The sequence below is a fragment of the Cygnus olor genome, chromosome 16 (assembly GCF_009769625.2).
Source record: "Cygnus olor isolate bCygOlo1 chromosome 16, bCygOlo1.pri.v2, whole genome shotgun sequence".
Classification (NCBI taxonomy): Eukaryota; Metazoa; Chordata; class Aves; order Anseriformes; family Anatidae; genus Cygnus; species Cygnus olor.
The window spans coordinates 11,212,051-11,226,021 of NC_049184.1; the positions used below are offsets into that span (position 1 = coordinate 11,212,051).

The 13,971-nt window shown below is 41.9% G+C and overlaps 2 protein-coding genes across 2 annotated transcripts; one reads left to right on the forward strand and one right to left on the reverse strand.

Moving 5' to 3' along the window:
• Positions 1 to 765: 765 nt before the first annotated feature.
• CTSZ (cathepsin Z) lies at positions 766 to 6,444 on the reverse strand. The gene is made up of 6 exons (XM_040575419.1): positions 5,601 to 6,444; positions 5,033 to 5,196; positions 3,021 to 3,200; positions 2,291 to 2,441; positions 1,890 to 2,052; positions 766 to 1,396 (listed from the first exon to the last, which is right to left on the reverse strand). The coding sequence occupies exons 1-6, from the start codon at positions 5,735 to 5,737 to the stop codon at positions 1,283 to 1,285; spliced, it is 909 nt and encodes a 302-aa protein (XP_040431353.1). The 5' UTR covers positions 5,738 to 6,444; the 3' UTR covers positions 766 to 1,282.
• A 620-nt stretch (positions 6,445 to 7,064) lies between these two features.
• On the forward strand, positions 7,065 to 13,722 carry TUBB1 (tubulin beta 1 class VI). The gene is made up of 4 exons (XM_040575413.1): positions 7,065 to 9,414; positions 11,195 to 11,303; positions 11,491 to 11,601; positions 11,724 to 13,722. The coding sequence occupies exons 1-4, from the start codon at positions 9,358 to 9,360 to the stop codon at positions 12,791 to 12,793; spliced, it is 1,347 nt and encodes a 448-aa protein (XP_040431347.1). The 5' UTR covers positions 7,065 to 9,357; the 3' UTR covers positions 12,794 to 13,722.
• Positions 13,723 to 13,971: the final 249 nt, after the last annotated feature.

Consider the following 13,971-nt stretch of genomic DNA (forward strand, 5'->3'; position numbering starts at 1 on the left):
TTATAAGCAGTCCTCTCTTGCTTTCACAGATAAAACCAAGGTAAGTTGGAGAAACTACCTACTAAGAGGCAGCAGTCTTTCCTGAAGCTGTCTCTATCATCTCCCCCCCACACACACTTTGCTATACCACTAAAAAGCTTTAACTTAGAGGCTTGAGTGAGGCATAATTCACAGTAGCATAGCTTTTGGAGATTAATTTAAAAAGGTATTCCACACTATCTGAATGTCTCTTTTCTCCCTTGATCACTACCTTCGAGGTTTCCTCATTGCTTGTATCTCAGTCTCCACTGTGGGTAGAATTAATATAATCTCATTTGATTTGTTTTTAAAACATCATAGTTTGCTACATACCAGATTGTTGAACAACCCTGTCACAAGAATAAGCCCAGTAAAAACAGTACCATCCTGGGTAAGGGTTTGGGTAACTAGTCTGCCACATGAGAATGCTTGTTATGTACAATAATAAAATGTAACTGAAGACATGTATTAATAAGCTCTTACACTGTAAACACAATTGTAAAAGAGAACATTGTCAGTTTATTAAATGTAATGAGCAGTGCCACTTAATATGGCACTGATTGCCACTTAGTAATTGACTTATTTTTAAGGAATAGAATTTGCTACCTTTCCTCATATTAGTGAGCATGAGAAGAGCTCTGTCTTGTGGCAGGCTAGACTTTGCCTCTAGGAGAAAAGTAGTACAGATAGTCATATATTAAAGCAAAAAAAAAAAGAAATAGAGCAAAAAAAGACTTAGTAGATAAGTACTTTTAACATCTTTTTATCAACATTCCTCTTATTTTGGTTGGATAAAAGCAACAGCATCACACGAGACTTGCAGCAATACTTTTTCACCACGAAGCTGAAGATACAACAGGGAGATTTAGTTTTTGAATGTAAAATATCTGGTCTTAGCTTTGTTTTTATAGCTGCATAATTGTATAATATTTGCTCACTACTGTTAGTTTAGCGTAAGTATAGTGCGCATAGTTTTTTAGTTACATCTGCATAATTTGTATTTTAAAAATATATATTTATACACAGATTTACATATAGTTTCTGTAAGACAATATGATTTAAATACTGTGCATCAGAGCAGACAACACTTTTTCATGGGTAAATTATTTAAATTTTTAAATTTTTAGTAGTTATCTGAAGGCAACCTGTATTTTATTTTTAATACTGTGTGTTGTGTTATCTGGACTAATTTTGTAAACTGCCTGAAAGTTCAACTGTGAAAGTTTTAGACTATTCTTTAAACAGAAAAATGTACAGTATAGAATCAAGGAAGTAAAACATCTCCATACGCACAGTCCTCTTCAATAGCAAGATTGTACTGTGCTCCTCTTCCACCTTTATATGCACTTGTCACAATTCTCAGCCATCCTCTTTCACCCTGTAGAGAATTAATTTGCATTAGTATAAGCAGAGACATTGTGATTCAGAAAACATAAGCTAACTATGCTATTGAATCTTCTTTGTTTTCCAAATGTGAATGGTTTAGAAGTGAAGCTAGGAATTCACTCAAGAAGTATAGTGCTACATTCATAGAACAGCCTTTTTTGAAGGGGCAGTCTGCTTCTGTTCTATGTATATGATTTGATTTTTGCCTACAACTAACAGATTTATGGTGGCCCATAACAGGAGGTGCATATCCATGAAAGGGCAGCATTTAGGATTGAGTTGACATTACCTAAGAAACTTTAACCAAGTATCTGTCTTCAGCTTAGTTAAATTTCTTTTTTTTTTAAATTTAAAGTTTAATTCAAAGAAAGTTTTACTCTTTCTACCTGCAAGCTGCCTTTGCAGCATCCTCTTAGCAAGTGCGTAAAACTCCACCTTTCCTCTAAAGCAGTGCTGCAGACATATTTCTTCCCATGTTTCCTTACCCAGGGTTCACCCCAAGAATTACGAACAATCCAGTATTCTGTTCCATTTTCTACACCCCAGCCGGCCACAGATACAATATGATTCACGGTAGGTGAAGGGTTGTACTCTGTATAGAGTCCTCCAGTATAAGCATCCAGCTTTTTAGTAGCCATTATACCACAGCTGTAATAAAACAGAGCAAACATTTTTATACACAGGAATCAGGGTGGGAGCCTGGCTAAAAATCTATTTTCTTGCATTTTGACTTCTGAGCTCAGTTTTATACGAACAAGCTAAAGTCTGCATATTAGTGCAGGGCTGCTACTATCTGCTCAATTGGAGAAGTACACTTCAGTCATTAAACTGAATTCCAAGCATTTCAGTCCAAATATTACTAGTAAATAAACTTTTTTTTTTTTACCTAATTGGTCCATTCTTATAGATTTCTGCCATCATTTTTTCCCTTCCACTGACAGAACCATAGTCAGCAACTTTCCAGAGAGTGTAGTTCTTTATCACATGGCATTCTCCAAAAGTGACACAGGTTCCACACTGGTTAAACTTCTTGCACTCTACAAAGAGAAAGATTACCACCACAAGACAATGCTTTTCTTCCCGTGAATTAACAACACACTGAGCTTTTTTCTTTTAACTTCATTTGAGGTAGATACTAAAAAGAATAATTACTTATCTCCAATGAACTAATTACTTCTGGAAATTACACTTAAAGTCTCTACAATCACTAGTTATTATTCTTTACTTCATTGGCACAACTGCTTAGAGAAAGTTATTCGATTGTGCTTCTCTATAAATATAGACACTATTCCAGCAATACTGGAAACAAAGGTTTCATTCCTCCTTTGTTTAGGTTGACTCTTTCAAGTATTTTACTACATTAGAGATTGTATATCGCAGACTTAAAAGATTGAGTTTAAACACTTCAGCTGGTGCAAACTTGTCTGGACATGATTTCATGTTATGCTGTCTAGACAGAGACCTGTAAGGAAAATCTGTCAAACAGCTGGTACTACACTGAAAGGCAGGAATCAGTAAATTGAAAAAAAAACACACAGAAAATGATCATTTCTCTATATTAAAATCTGCCAAATCTGGGCTGAAGCCCTACAGAGCAAAGAAAATAGGCATTGTACTTTGATTCTTAGCTTGGTAGTTGTTACAGGTCTCATCTGGAATGCCGTGGTCATGGGCATACATCCAAACACCCGTGTGGTCTCCACCTTCACAGGATCCCGCATTAGCGCAATCAATCACATTTTGTACGGAGAGGTAGGCAGAAGGCCATGCACCTTTTCTCTTTATGTTGATTCGATCTGCAATTATAAGCAATCAGTAAACGTTAGTGGAATATGTGTGCTGTTACAAGTATTGAAACACCCTCGTCTTCATTGAACCTGTGACTATTTGCAGACAACCGTGTTTGTGGTTGGAAAAGCCTCAGTTATAGGTCATGCTATGTGTCTCAATACCTAGCTTAAATAGGCAGGCTGAGTTTTTGTGGGTTTTCATTACAAGTTTTTTCCATTAAAAGCTCATCAAAAAGATGCAGATGAGTAAGATCCATTTAAACCCTTTAAGTACTCTAGAGTTCTTAATTCAAGTCACAATGTCTGAAAACTAGATCTATTTCCTGGCCTTTAAATGCACATCATGAAACCATCTCTCTCTCTCTCCAGAAGTAAAGAGTTATGTATAAACTCATGCAGACAGTCATAAGCTCAGGCAGCCCAGGTTTCTGGGAGACAGTTGTCACAAGCCTAAAGCAAGGAAGAGCTTTCAGAAGTACATCCACACTGCTGAGTAAACATCTCACCATTATTCTGCCATCTCAGACCGACATCACCATCCTACTGCCTTATTTTGCCTGAAAGAGCTAGCTAGCTTGGCTTCCTAATCAACATTTATAAACTGCTTCTCACAAGGTATTAACTGGCTTAAATCATGCAACTGTAGTACTTTTAATCCTATTAGTACTAGTGACATTCAATTCTACTTTGACAGAGAACTGGGGGAGTGCTCTGTATGAATTAGCAAGGCGTTATCCCAGCGTAGACTTTCAGCAAGAACAGAAGGAATGAATGCTTTAGGTACTCAATGCACATACATGCACAGCTACATACACAACAAAGTTTTACCAAAAGTTAGATAAAATTTAGCAGCTTCTTAGCTATGTATCTTAGTACTGCACTACATCATGGCAGCCTTCATAAACACCTATATTGTATTGCTTAAGAACAGAGACTTTACAGTTGCTTCTGTCTCCTCACACACGTGCATTGTCTCCCTATTTCTGCAGTATTTCCTCCATTTCTCCTTCACAGCTGATCCTCTTAAAACATCCTATGCAAACAACTTCTCCAGTATGTTACTAAGCCAAAGCAGTTACATACAAGTCATAATATATTCTCTCTAGAGAAAGCGTTTCTCCAATTAACATAAACCTCTACTTCCGTTTTCCCAAGAAAAGGGCAGACATACCCATCTGCTGAAATGAGTTGTGTCTGCATGCTGCGGTAGACATTCATTTAAATAACAGGGCTCTTTAAGGTAATACTGTGTAGGCCCTTCCCACCAAGGCAACTCCTTTCATTTCCTCATAGCTAGGCACTGCTGGAGCAGCATGCAGCCCCTTGCTGCTTCAGAGGGTGCAGCAGCCAGAGGTACAGACAGAGGGAAGGGGACACACTTACTGCTTTATATCTGCTCCTACCATCACCACCCCTCCAAGGTGAGGGACAGTACACCCAGTTCCTACTCCAGGCCCTGAAAAACATTTCGGCAGGAGCTATAAATGTAATCCCTCTGCAAACAGCTTTTTAACCATCCCAGTATTCCCCTTCCCCACCCCCCCCCCACACATAGTTTTGGGAGGGTGGGGACAGCCTTTGTCTGGTTGCTTTCTCTACCGAAACCAAAACTCTGTGCCTTCAGCTGCCAGCTTAGCCTTTGTCCTTTTCCTGGGGTATTCACAGATGTCTAAGCTTGGTTTTGCTACATTAGTCACTGCAGCAACTTGGCACTTTTTTTCCTTTACATCAGCTATTTTGTAACCTTAAGATAAACTTCCTTGCTTAGCAAGAAATATTTAAATCAGTGAGGGCAACACCTTGGCTGGTGAGGAGGTAGCATACAGCCCAGCACATACCTGCTAAGGCGCTGGTGCTCCCGTGGGCCCAGCAGGACCCGCAGTACTGCGGGATATGCTGGTTCCGAGTGGTGCTGGCGTAGTTGATGCCGTTAACATTTCTCCAGTCCCAGCTTTCTGGTAGCGTGGAGACGTCCAGGTACTCATGAGGCCGTGGGTAGGTTCTGTACGGAGACAGAAAGAGTGAGCTTCCCTCGTTACCAATCCGTATATTTTCAGGCAAATGAGGGGAAGTTAAAAAATAAAAAAATAAAAAAAAAAGTAAAGGTGGGGTGGGAATTAAAAATGAGGAAAAAAAAAAAAAACAAGGACTCCCAGCCTTTCACAATGTGACGCCGGTCACGTGCCCACGGACAACGTGACCGGGCTCTCTTGCCCGTGAGGTGCCCGGAGGGCTGTGAGGGGGTGAGGGCTGCCCCGGAGCCCCCCCCGGAGCCCCCCCCGGAGCCGCCCTTGCCCCTCTCGGTTCCTGTGGCTGATCCCCGGGCTCCCCCTCAGCGCCGCCGAACCCCGGGGCGGGCACCCACGGGACGGGCGGGCAGCCCTCAGCCGGCTCGGAACAGCTCACCTCAGCCCCAGGGCCCTGCGCGGGGCCGGCCGGTAGCAGCTCTGCCCCTCCCTGAAGTAGAGGCCGGCCCGGCAGGCGCCGAAGCAGCCCGCGAGCAGCAGCAGCAGGGAGGCAACGAGCCGGGCCGGGACCTCCATGCTGGGACGGCAAAACCTTCCTGAGGAACCCGGCCCCGGCGCTGATTTAAGGGCGGCGGGAGGGGCCTTACCGTGGGCGGGCCCGGCCGGCTGCCCCCCGGGGAGCCGCTGAGGGGAGCCCCTGGCGCTGGGTTCGGTGGTGGAGAGGCGTGGAAGGCTGGCGACGAGCGTGTAATTAATTTCTGAGGGGTGTAATTAATTTCTGAGGGGAGAAGGAGTGAGTGTAATGAGAGAGCTCAACTGGCCGGGCCCGCTCTGCTCCCTGCCTCCGGATCAGGGCAGCCGCAGCCCGCTCGGCTGGTGCGTTGTGCTGGCTTCCCTCTGGTGCTGCTGGAAGGTCTCCGTCTCACATGCTTAAAACCGAGTAATTTTGGTTTAAAACAAGCACATACACACACACAAAGAAAAAGCTGTTAAAATAGTGCGATGAGTCAATAAGTACAGTGGCTATCAGTGCGCGGTTTGTGACAGGAGGACCTGTACCTGTGACATGCAGACCCTGTGTGAATGGGATACAGGTTTCTTTGCCTTCAGACTGATACATCAGTGTCATGTAACGCTGTAACCAGCAACTGTGCGATTACATATAGCAGGCAGGTTTTTTTTTTTTTTTCTAGTTTTGCAGTCTCAAGTTTTGAATTTTTAAGCCCTCTTATACTAGAGTTTAAAGAGGAATACAGGCCCTTGCACAGGCATGTCTGTTGCTAATGCATACTGTGTTGGTACAAGCAAGCAAACAAAACAAAACAGAAACAAAAACCCCAGCCCAGCAAACAAAAAACATGGCTTGTTTGTGGTCTTACACCCATCACCAGGGCTTTGGTATCTCGGGCCCACTCAGGGCAGTGGAAGCAGTGGGCAGGCTGATAACAGACGCTGCAGGGCAGGAGGGTAGGAGTCTGCCCAGTGCCAGGCTGCCCCTAATCGCCTCTGTGCCGAAAGGTGCTCAGAGCCAACCCTTCTGCCACATCCTCCTCTTTCTCTTGAGACACACACTGCTAATCTACAGCAGCACATGTGTACTGGCCGTGCCTGGGAAGTGTTCTTGTGCAGTTAGCAGGCTTGAGGTTTCCTTCATTGGCTGGTTTTCTTCGTCTTGAGATGAAGGATGGCAGACCTGCAAACAAACAAAATCTACACAGAAACATGCTTTCCATATGCCAAGTTTGGTATAAAGAAAGACTTGGGGGTTCACAGCAATGTGTTTAGGGGAGGCAAGAAAAAAGAGGCACAAACCACCTTCACGAAGCAGTCAGGGACTTTGTGTCGTGCAATAACTTTAAAGACTGTATTAGGAAATGCTTCAGAGAAGGCACATGATTCCAGGGAGCTATTTTTAGCAAGAGAAAAAACAATGTTTAGTGATTGCATATTTTTTCACTTCCTTTTTTTTTTTTTTTATTTCCCCCTTTCTTGTGAAATGCTCTCAATATTTTTATTGCTGAAATTATTTTGCCAAATATTTTGGACAACAAATTATCAAATCTTCAGCTTCTTCATAAATTGTGGCTATTGCAAATGAATAAATTAGATATTTTAAGTGGCTTTTTTTTTCTCTCACTATCAGTAGCTTTCTGACACATTGTGTCACTGCAGCTCCCATTCAGAATGTAGCAGTTGAGGACACAATTTGGAATTGTACAGAAGGGCATGAGGCTGCATCAGAGTGGTTCAGGCTGGATGTTAGGAAAAGGTTCTGCCCCATGAGGGTGCTCAGACACTGGAACAGGGTCCCCAGGGCAGTGGTCACAGCACTGAGCCTGTTGGCATTCAAGAAGTGTTTGGACAAGGCTCTCAGACACGTTTGGTGTTTGGATGGCCCTGTGTGGAGCCAGGAGTTGGACTCAACGATCCTTGTAGGTCCCTTCCAGCTCGGGATACTCAGTGAGTCTATGAAAACAAACAAGAAATGTGTATGAATAAAAAGTATGTGATTTTCAAAGCAATGCAAATCTCCAAATAATCTTTTCAGCATTTTGCATTAGAAAATATTTACAATACAGCAATTTTGAACATAACTGTGGTGTTGTCTTGCGATGGAAACTAAACTGTTTAGAGAATACTTATTTTCTGGAAAATTATAAAACTACTGTGTTTTAAAGAAACAAAATCAATATGCCTGAGTTGTACATCTTGCTGTTAATACTCCCTGTTGAGGATAGCTAATAGCTTTGCGGAGTGTAACAACGTTTGCTGGCTACTTTTTGGGATGTGGATGTGGTACTAAACTTTGTCTTAGGAGCAGTCTGTTCCTTCATTGGCTGGTGGAAAAAAGTGGAAGTCATCTGTGGTGGGGAAGTCTGGAATAAGCTGATTTTTGTTTTGTAACAATATGGAAGCTCATAGATTCCTTATCTCTAGCAACCCACAACCTGGTAAAAGTAGTAGTTACTTTTAATGAGTCAAGTCCTTCCACTGTCTTCTTTTTTATGCAAAATAATTAAAGGTGCTTTCCTAATTCTAGTTTCTCCCCTATCCTTAAAAGAAAACTTGCAAAGCACTGGCAGTCATCTGACATAATAAAACTACTACAAGCTTCCAGAAGGCCGTCTGTTCTGGGTTTCTGTTGCGCAGTGATATTAGCCCTGTTTATCAGCAGGCAACATGCCTGTGCCATGTTTTGCTCAGGCTTGCGTTATTTCCTTTAATGCAGTGACACATTTCACACAGTGGACATTATAGTTAACTGCACTGGAAGTGGGATTTCACCTCTAGCATTTTCCTGGAAAATTCTGAAATACTTCATCTCAGATACAAGAAAATGAGAAATATGACATTAGAAATACGACATTAGAAATACTGTATTTCTTGATGGCAGGAGAGAGGAGGAAGAGAGAGAGAGAACATCTGTGCAAGTTAGTCGCAAATTGATTCAGATCTCAGATTGGATGAAATTTATGGGTTCTTATTAAATGTTTAAGGAACATATATCATATATTTATGTCTTACAAAGTATTTTTTGTTACTGACCCTCTCCCCCTCCTTCATGAAAATGATGCTTATCAGTGAACTTCAAGTTTGCCTGGCAGTGTGCTGAATATTGTCATTCTAAGAGGTTAATGCTCAGAAGTTGTTATTAATTATGGATGTTCTCCTGTTTGACTTTTATGATGTGTAAAATTTAAATCTTGTGACAGTTCAGGTGCTTAATGTTGCTCATTTTTGGCTCTACTATTTCTATATCCATATAAATACAAAAAATAATGTACATATATCCATATATTATGCACAAAATAATGAAACACAAATACAACGTGCACAGAGTTTTGAATCACACTGCTGCACAAAGAACTACAATTAATTCTAAGTGTGCATGTGTACATGTGAGACACAATTTACTCTTCCAAGCCACTCTCAGCAATGTACCTGTGCTCTTATACCTTGTCCGTGGGCAGTGAATATGTACTTTGCCTTTTTGCGACAAATTTGATGTGCCACTTGCGGGGAGTCAGCTACTCCCCTTGCTGGGTGAGTGACAATCTCACCAGTATAAAAAGGCCCCTTGGGGCGGACTGTGCTGGGTGTAGCTGATAGAGCAGCAGAAAGAGGGCTTGCTCTAGGGACTGCAGCCAGAAATCCTGTGCTGGGCTGTAGCTACCAACAGGTCTAAGCTGCACAAAATGCGTGAAATCGTGCATCTTCAGATTGGCCAGTGTGGAAACCAAATTGGAGCAAAGGTAAGGTCTCCTTTCAGTTTTGGTCCTTAGGAGTAAGTGCTGTCATCGGTACCAGGTCAAACACCATTAACAGATGGGGACTTTGAGGGAGGGACAACTACTTTGTTGACTAGATGATAGGATGCATGGCATGCCAGCCATGCTTATGAGTGTTTTGATGTGAAAGTTGTAAGATGGATGTGCTCCTCATTCAAAGGTTGCTCATAAGACTGTCAAAGACTGTTTTTCATTCTGCAAAAACTGTAAAACTAATAATAATATGAGAATGGTCTTATAGCTGCAATAACTATGGCACAGCAATTCTAAGTGCTCCAGAGCATTCCTGCTGGGACTCGTGTTCCCAGGGGCATTAATCCAGTCTGCAAAATACCAGGACAAGTGAAGGAGCCAACAACTTCACGACTGCAAGTTTGTTGTGCCAGTACTTTAGTTCAGACATACAGCACTAACTCTGCCACATAATAATCATTAATATGGGATTGTGTTAGTCAACAGAATGACCTGTGCTGTCAGCAAACAACTAGGCTTTTCTAAGTTAAGGATTCCTGCCTAACTGGCCTCCTGTGAGAGACAGTCGTGTCATTTGGAGTATATTTGTGTAGTTTAAACAATGGTATGCTATTACTTAGAGACATCAGTCATTGCTGACTTTGTGTGCCAGAATAAAAAAATAATGTTCTTTTTGCTGTACAATGTTCATAACACCTTTTTTGTTTACTTAGTAGGAAGCTAAAAAAAAAAAAAAGAAAGAAAAAAAAAAGAAAAGTATCAGGGTTAATTTGGCGCCGGGGGTATCTTTGAAGACACATCCTAGCTGAAGGAGTTTTCCGTTCTGGTTTTCCTCCATTTCTCACTACCACAAACAGCACCTTGGTTTCTTCTATTGGCACATGACACTGTGGATAGCCAGGAAATGCAATGCTAGCCCCAAACAGTTTGAATGCAGCCAGTGTGAACTCTGAAAGGTTTATAATTTTTCTGTTGTATCTGTCCTGGAAACTGCTTATGTCTAATAGGACCAGTATAAAAGCACCCATGCACATAAATATATTATGCACGTGTTGGCAATGTTGTAGTTGTAGAGTTGAAATGGTTGCTAACCCGAAAGACCTTTAAAATTAAAATAGCCTGCTCATTATATTGGCTGGGTGTGTCTGCATTAACACTGCCGTGACAGCTGCCTTGATAAGCGCCCCAGTACAAGACACCCATATGAATGTCAAGATAGGCCATACAGGCCCAGTATCTGCTTGCAGAAAGCATTGCTCCCGTGCAGACTTGGCTGAGCTGGTGTTGCTGTGCCGCAGCCCCACTTGTGCGTGACATGCCTCAAAGCACACACCTCCCCCAGACCAACACAGGCTTTTGTTGTATTCATACCAAATAGTACCAGTGTCATTTAAACTAATATAAATTGTGTGCTATTTAAACAATTTTTCCTTTTCTAGAGGGGCAGTATTTCCTTTTCTAGTGCACAGGCAATATTTAACCAGCATAACTGGTCTACTAAACTCTCCCCTTGAACTTATTGGGAGGGAGAGGAGGAGAGGAAGCCCCCCGCTCTGATGGGCTCCATTGCATTTCATTCAGCTGGTTATACTAAAATTGCTCTCCCACCCTTTGCAGTCTAACCCATACATGGCAAATCATCCCTCACTTCAGCCGCAGTTCCTGCTTTGTGTGGAGTCAGAGGTACAAGGCACGAGAGCTGCTGCTGGACACATTTTGCTGGGAAAAAAAAAAATCATGATGACGGTATTGAATCTCTTTCCTTTTTCAGTTCTGGGAGGTGATAAGTGATGAACATGGAATTGATATCGCTGGAAACTACCATGGGGATGCATCACTGCAGCTTGAGCGAATTAACGTGTACTTCAACGAGGCTTACTGTAAGTGCACAGTGCTGTTAGGATGTCAGCAATTTACAGGGACAAAATAAAGGTTAAAATAAGTAATAGAGTTAAAAAACAAAAACCACCACCATCACCACCCCAAACCTGTAGGTGGGCTGGATTTTTTTAGAGTAGTTTATAAGCCTGTTTTCTAACAGTAGTTGGTCATTTTCTTTTGTTCCAGCCCATAAATACGTACCCCGGTCTATCTTGGTGGACCTGGAACCTGGTACAATGGACAGCGTACGCTCCAGCAAAATAGGCCCACTATTTCGACCTGACAATTTTATTCATGGTATGTACAGCAAAGTAACTGAGGCCAACTGTTTCAGACCACCCTTTTAACCGCACCCTTGTAGCCTTTAAAAATTACTCTTGTTAATTTTGTGGTTGTTCTGTCTGTAATTCTGTTTACAGGTAATTCAGGTGCTGGAAACAACTGGGCTAAGGGCCATTACACAGAAGGAGCTGAACTGATTGAAAATGTCATGGATGTGGTCAGGAACGAGTGTGAGAGCTGTGACTGCCTTCAGGGGTTCCAGCTCATCCATTCACTTGGTGGTGGTACAGGCTCAGGTATGGGCACGCTCCTCATCAACAAAATCAGAGAAGAATATCCGGACAGGATTATGAACACCTTCAGTGTTGTGCCTTCCCCCAAAGTATCCGACACAGTCGTAGAGCCATATAATGCCATCCTCTCCATCCACCAGCTAATAGAGAATACAGATGAAACCTTTTGCATTGACAACGAAGCGCTATACGATATATGTTTCAGAACTTTAAAGCTCACCAATCCCACCTATGGTGACCTCAATCACTTAGTGTCCCTAACGATGAGCGGTGTCACAACCTCGCTCCGTTTTCCTGGCCAGCTGAACGCAGACCTGCGGAAGCTGGCTGTTAACATGGTGCCCTTTCCTCGCCTGCATTTCTTTATGCCAGGCTTTGCTCCACTGACGGCTCGAGGTAGCCAACAGTACAGAGCCCTCTCGGTGCCAGAGCTTACTCAACAAATGTTTGATGCGCGCAACATGATGGCAGCCTGTGACCCCCGTCGTGGGCGTTACTTGACTGTGGCTTGCATCTTCAGAGGCCGAATGTCTACCAGAGAAGTGGACGAACAGTTGCTGGCTGTCCAGACCAAGAACAGCTCCTACTTTGTGGAGTGGATCCCTAACAACGTCAAAGTGGCTGTGTGCGACATACCGCCGCGAGGGCTGAAGATGGCAGCTACCTTTATTGGCAATAACACAGCCATCCAGGAGCTCTTCATCAGGGTTTCTGAACAGTTCTCAGCTATGTTCAAAAGAAAAGCATTTCTCCACTGGTACACTGGTGAAGGCATGGATGAGATGGAGTTTTCAGAAGCAGAGGGAAACACCAACGACCTTGTTTCCGAGTACCAACAGTACCAAGACGCCACTGCAGATGTTGAGGAATATGAAGAGGTAGAAGTGGAAGCTAGTCCAGAAAAGGAAACGTAAGAACAATGACAACATGAAAACATTCTCCAGATAAGCCCGTTGTCATTCACTAAAGAAAAAGCAGTAGCCATCAACTGCATACCAAAAATAACACTTAGATTTTTTCCTCTGTATCTGGCCAAAGTATATCCAGTATTACAATACGATGCTTTTGAAATTAACAGCGGCTATGCTTTACTTTCCTAAACAACTGTTGACACTGAATCTCTCCCAGAAAAGATCCACTATGAAGGCAAGTACCCTCATAACAGCCTTTCTTGTATATGTATTCACTTTTTGAATATTATTGCTTGACACAATGTAATATAGTCTGTGTATGTACATGCACATATGTGCGTATCAAGATCATAAGCAACAGCAAAATATGCTATCAACTCATCAGTTATTTATTTTCAGGTAACCACAGTCCATGCCTTGTTTATGAACTTGCTACTGTTTTAGGAACACATACACATCTGTAAGACCTATAAAGGCAGTATCTATTTTATTACGCACTCTGCAGACAGAACTTCACCTAGAGCCATTCAAGTTCACGTTGGGGGGTGAAGGGAGAAAAACAGAGCAGGACAAGACTAAATATGGACATTCTTTTTTTTTCTTTTTTTAATAGTTCTATAACATTGCTGGTCTATATTATTGCAGAGCTCATACTCATCGTTGTGTGATTTTTCCCTTTCAAACTATAGCTTGAGTTATACTAGCACAAAAAAATTGCGAACACTGTATTTTGGTGTGGTATTCCCTCCCCTCTACCCTAATTATTGTAAATTTTCTTCCTATCACTTCGTACAGCAAAATGGATGGAATGGTTTGCAGCTAGAGACATAAGTTCAACAGCAATCATTAGATAATACCTTAACAAAAAGTCTTATGCCCTTCATAGCCACTGTATGTATAATACTCTTTAAAATAAAAATATATACCAATACTACAAAATAATACTTGAAAGACTTGATAAACAATTTATTTTTATAAGGATTAAAATATATTTACAAGTTTTTACACAAAAAAGCACTTTTTATTATACTCTTGGAAAGGAGAGTTTATTATACTCTGCAGAAAGCAATGCCTCGTGTTTTATTTTGGGTCACTTGTACTACAGTGATGCTAACAGCATCTAGGCGAACACAAATCCGATGCCAATTATGTAAGTATATTGTCTTACTTCCTCTGCAGTG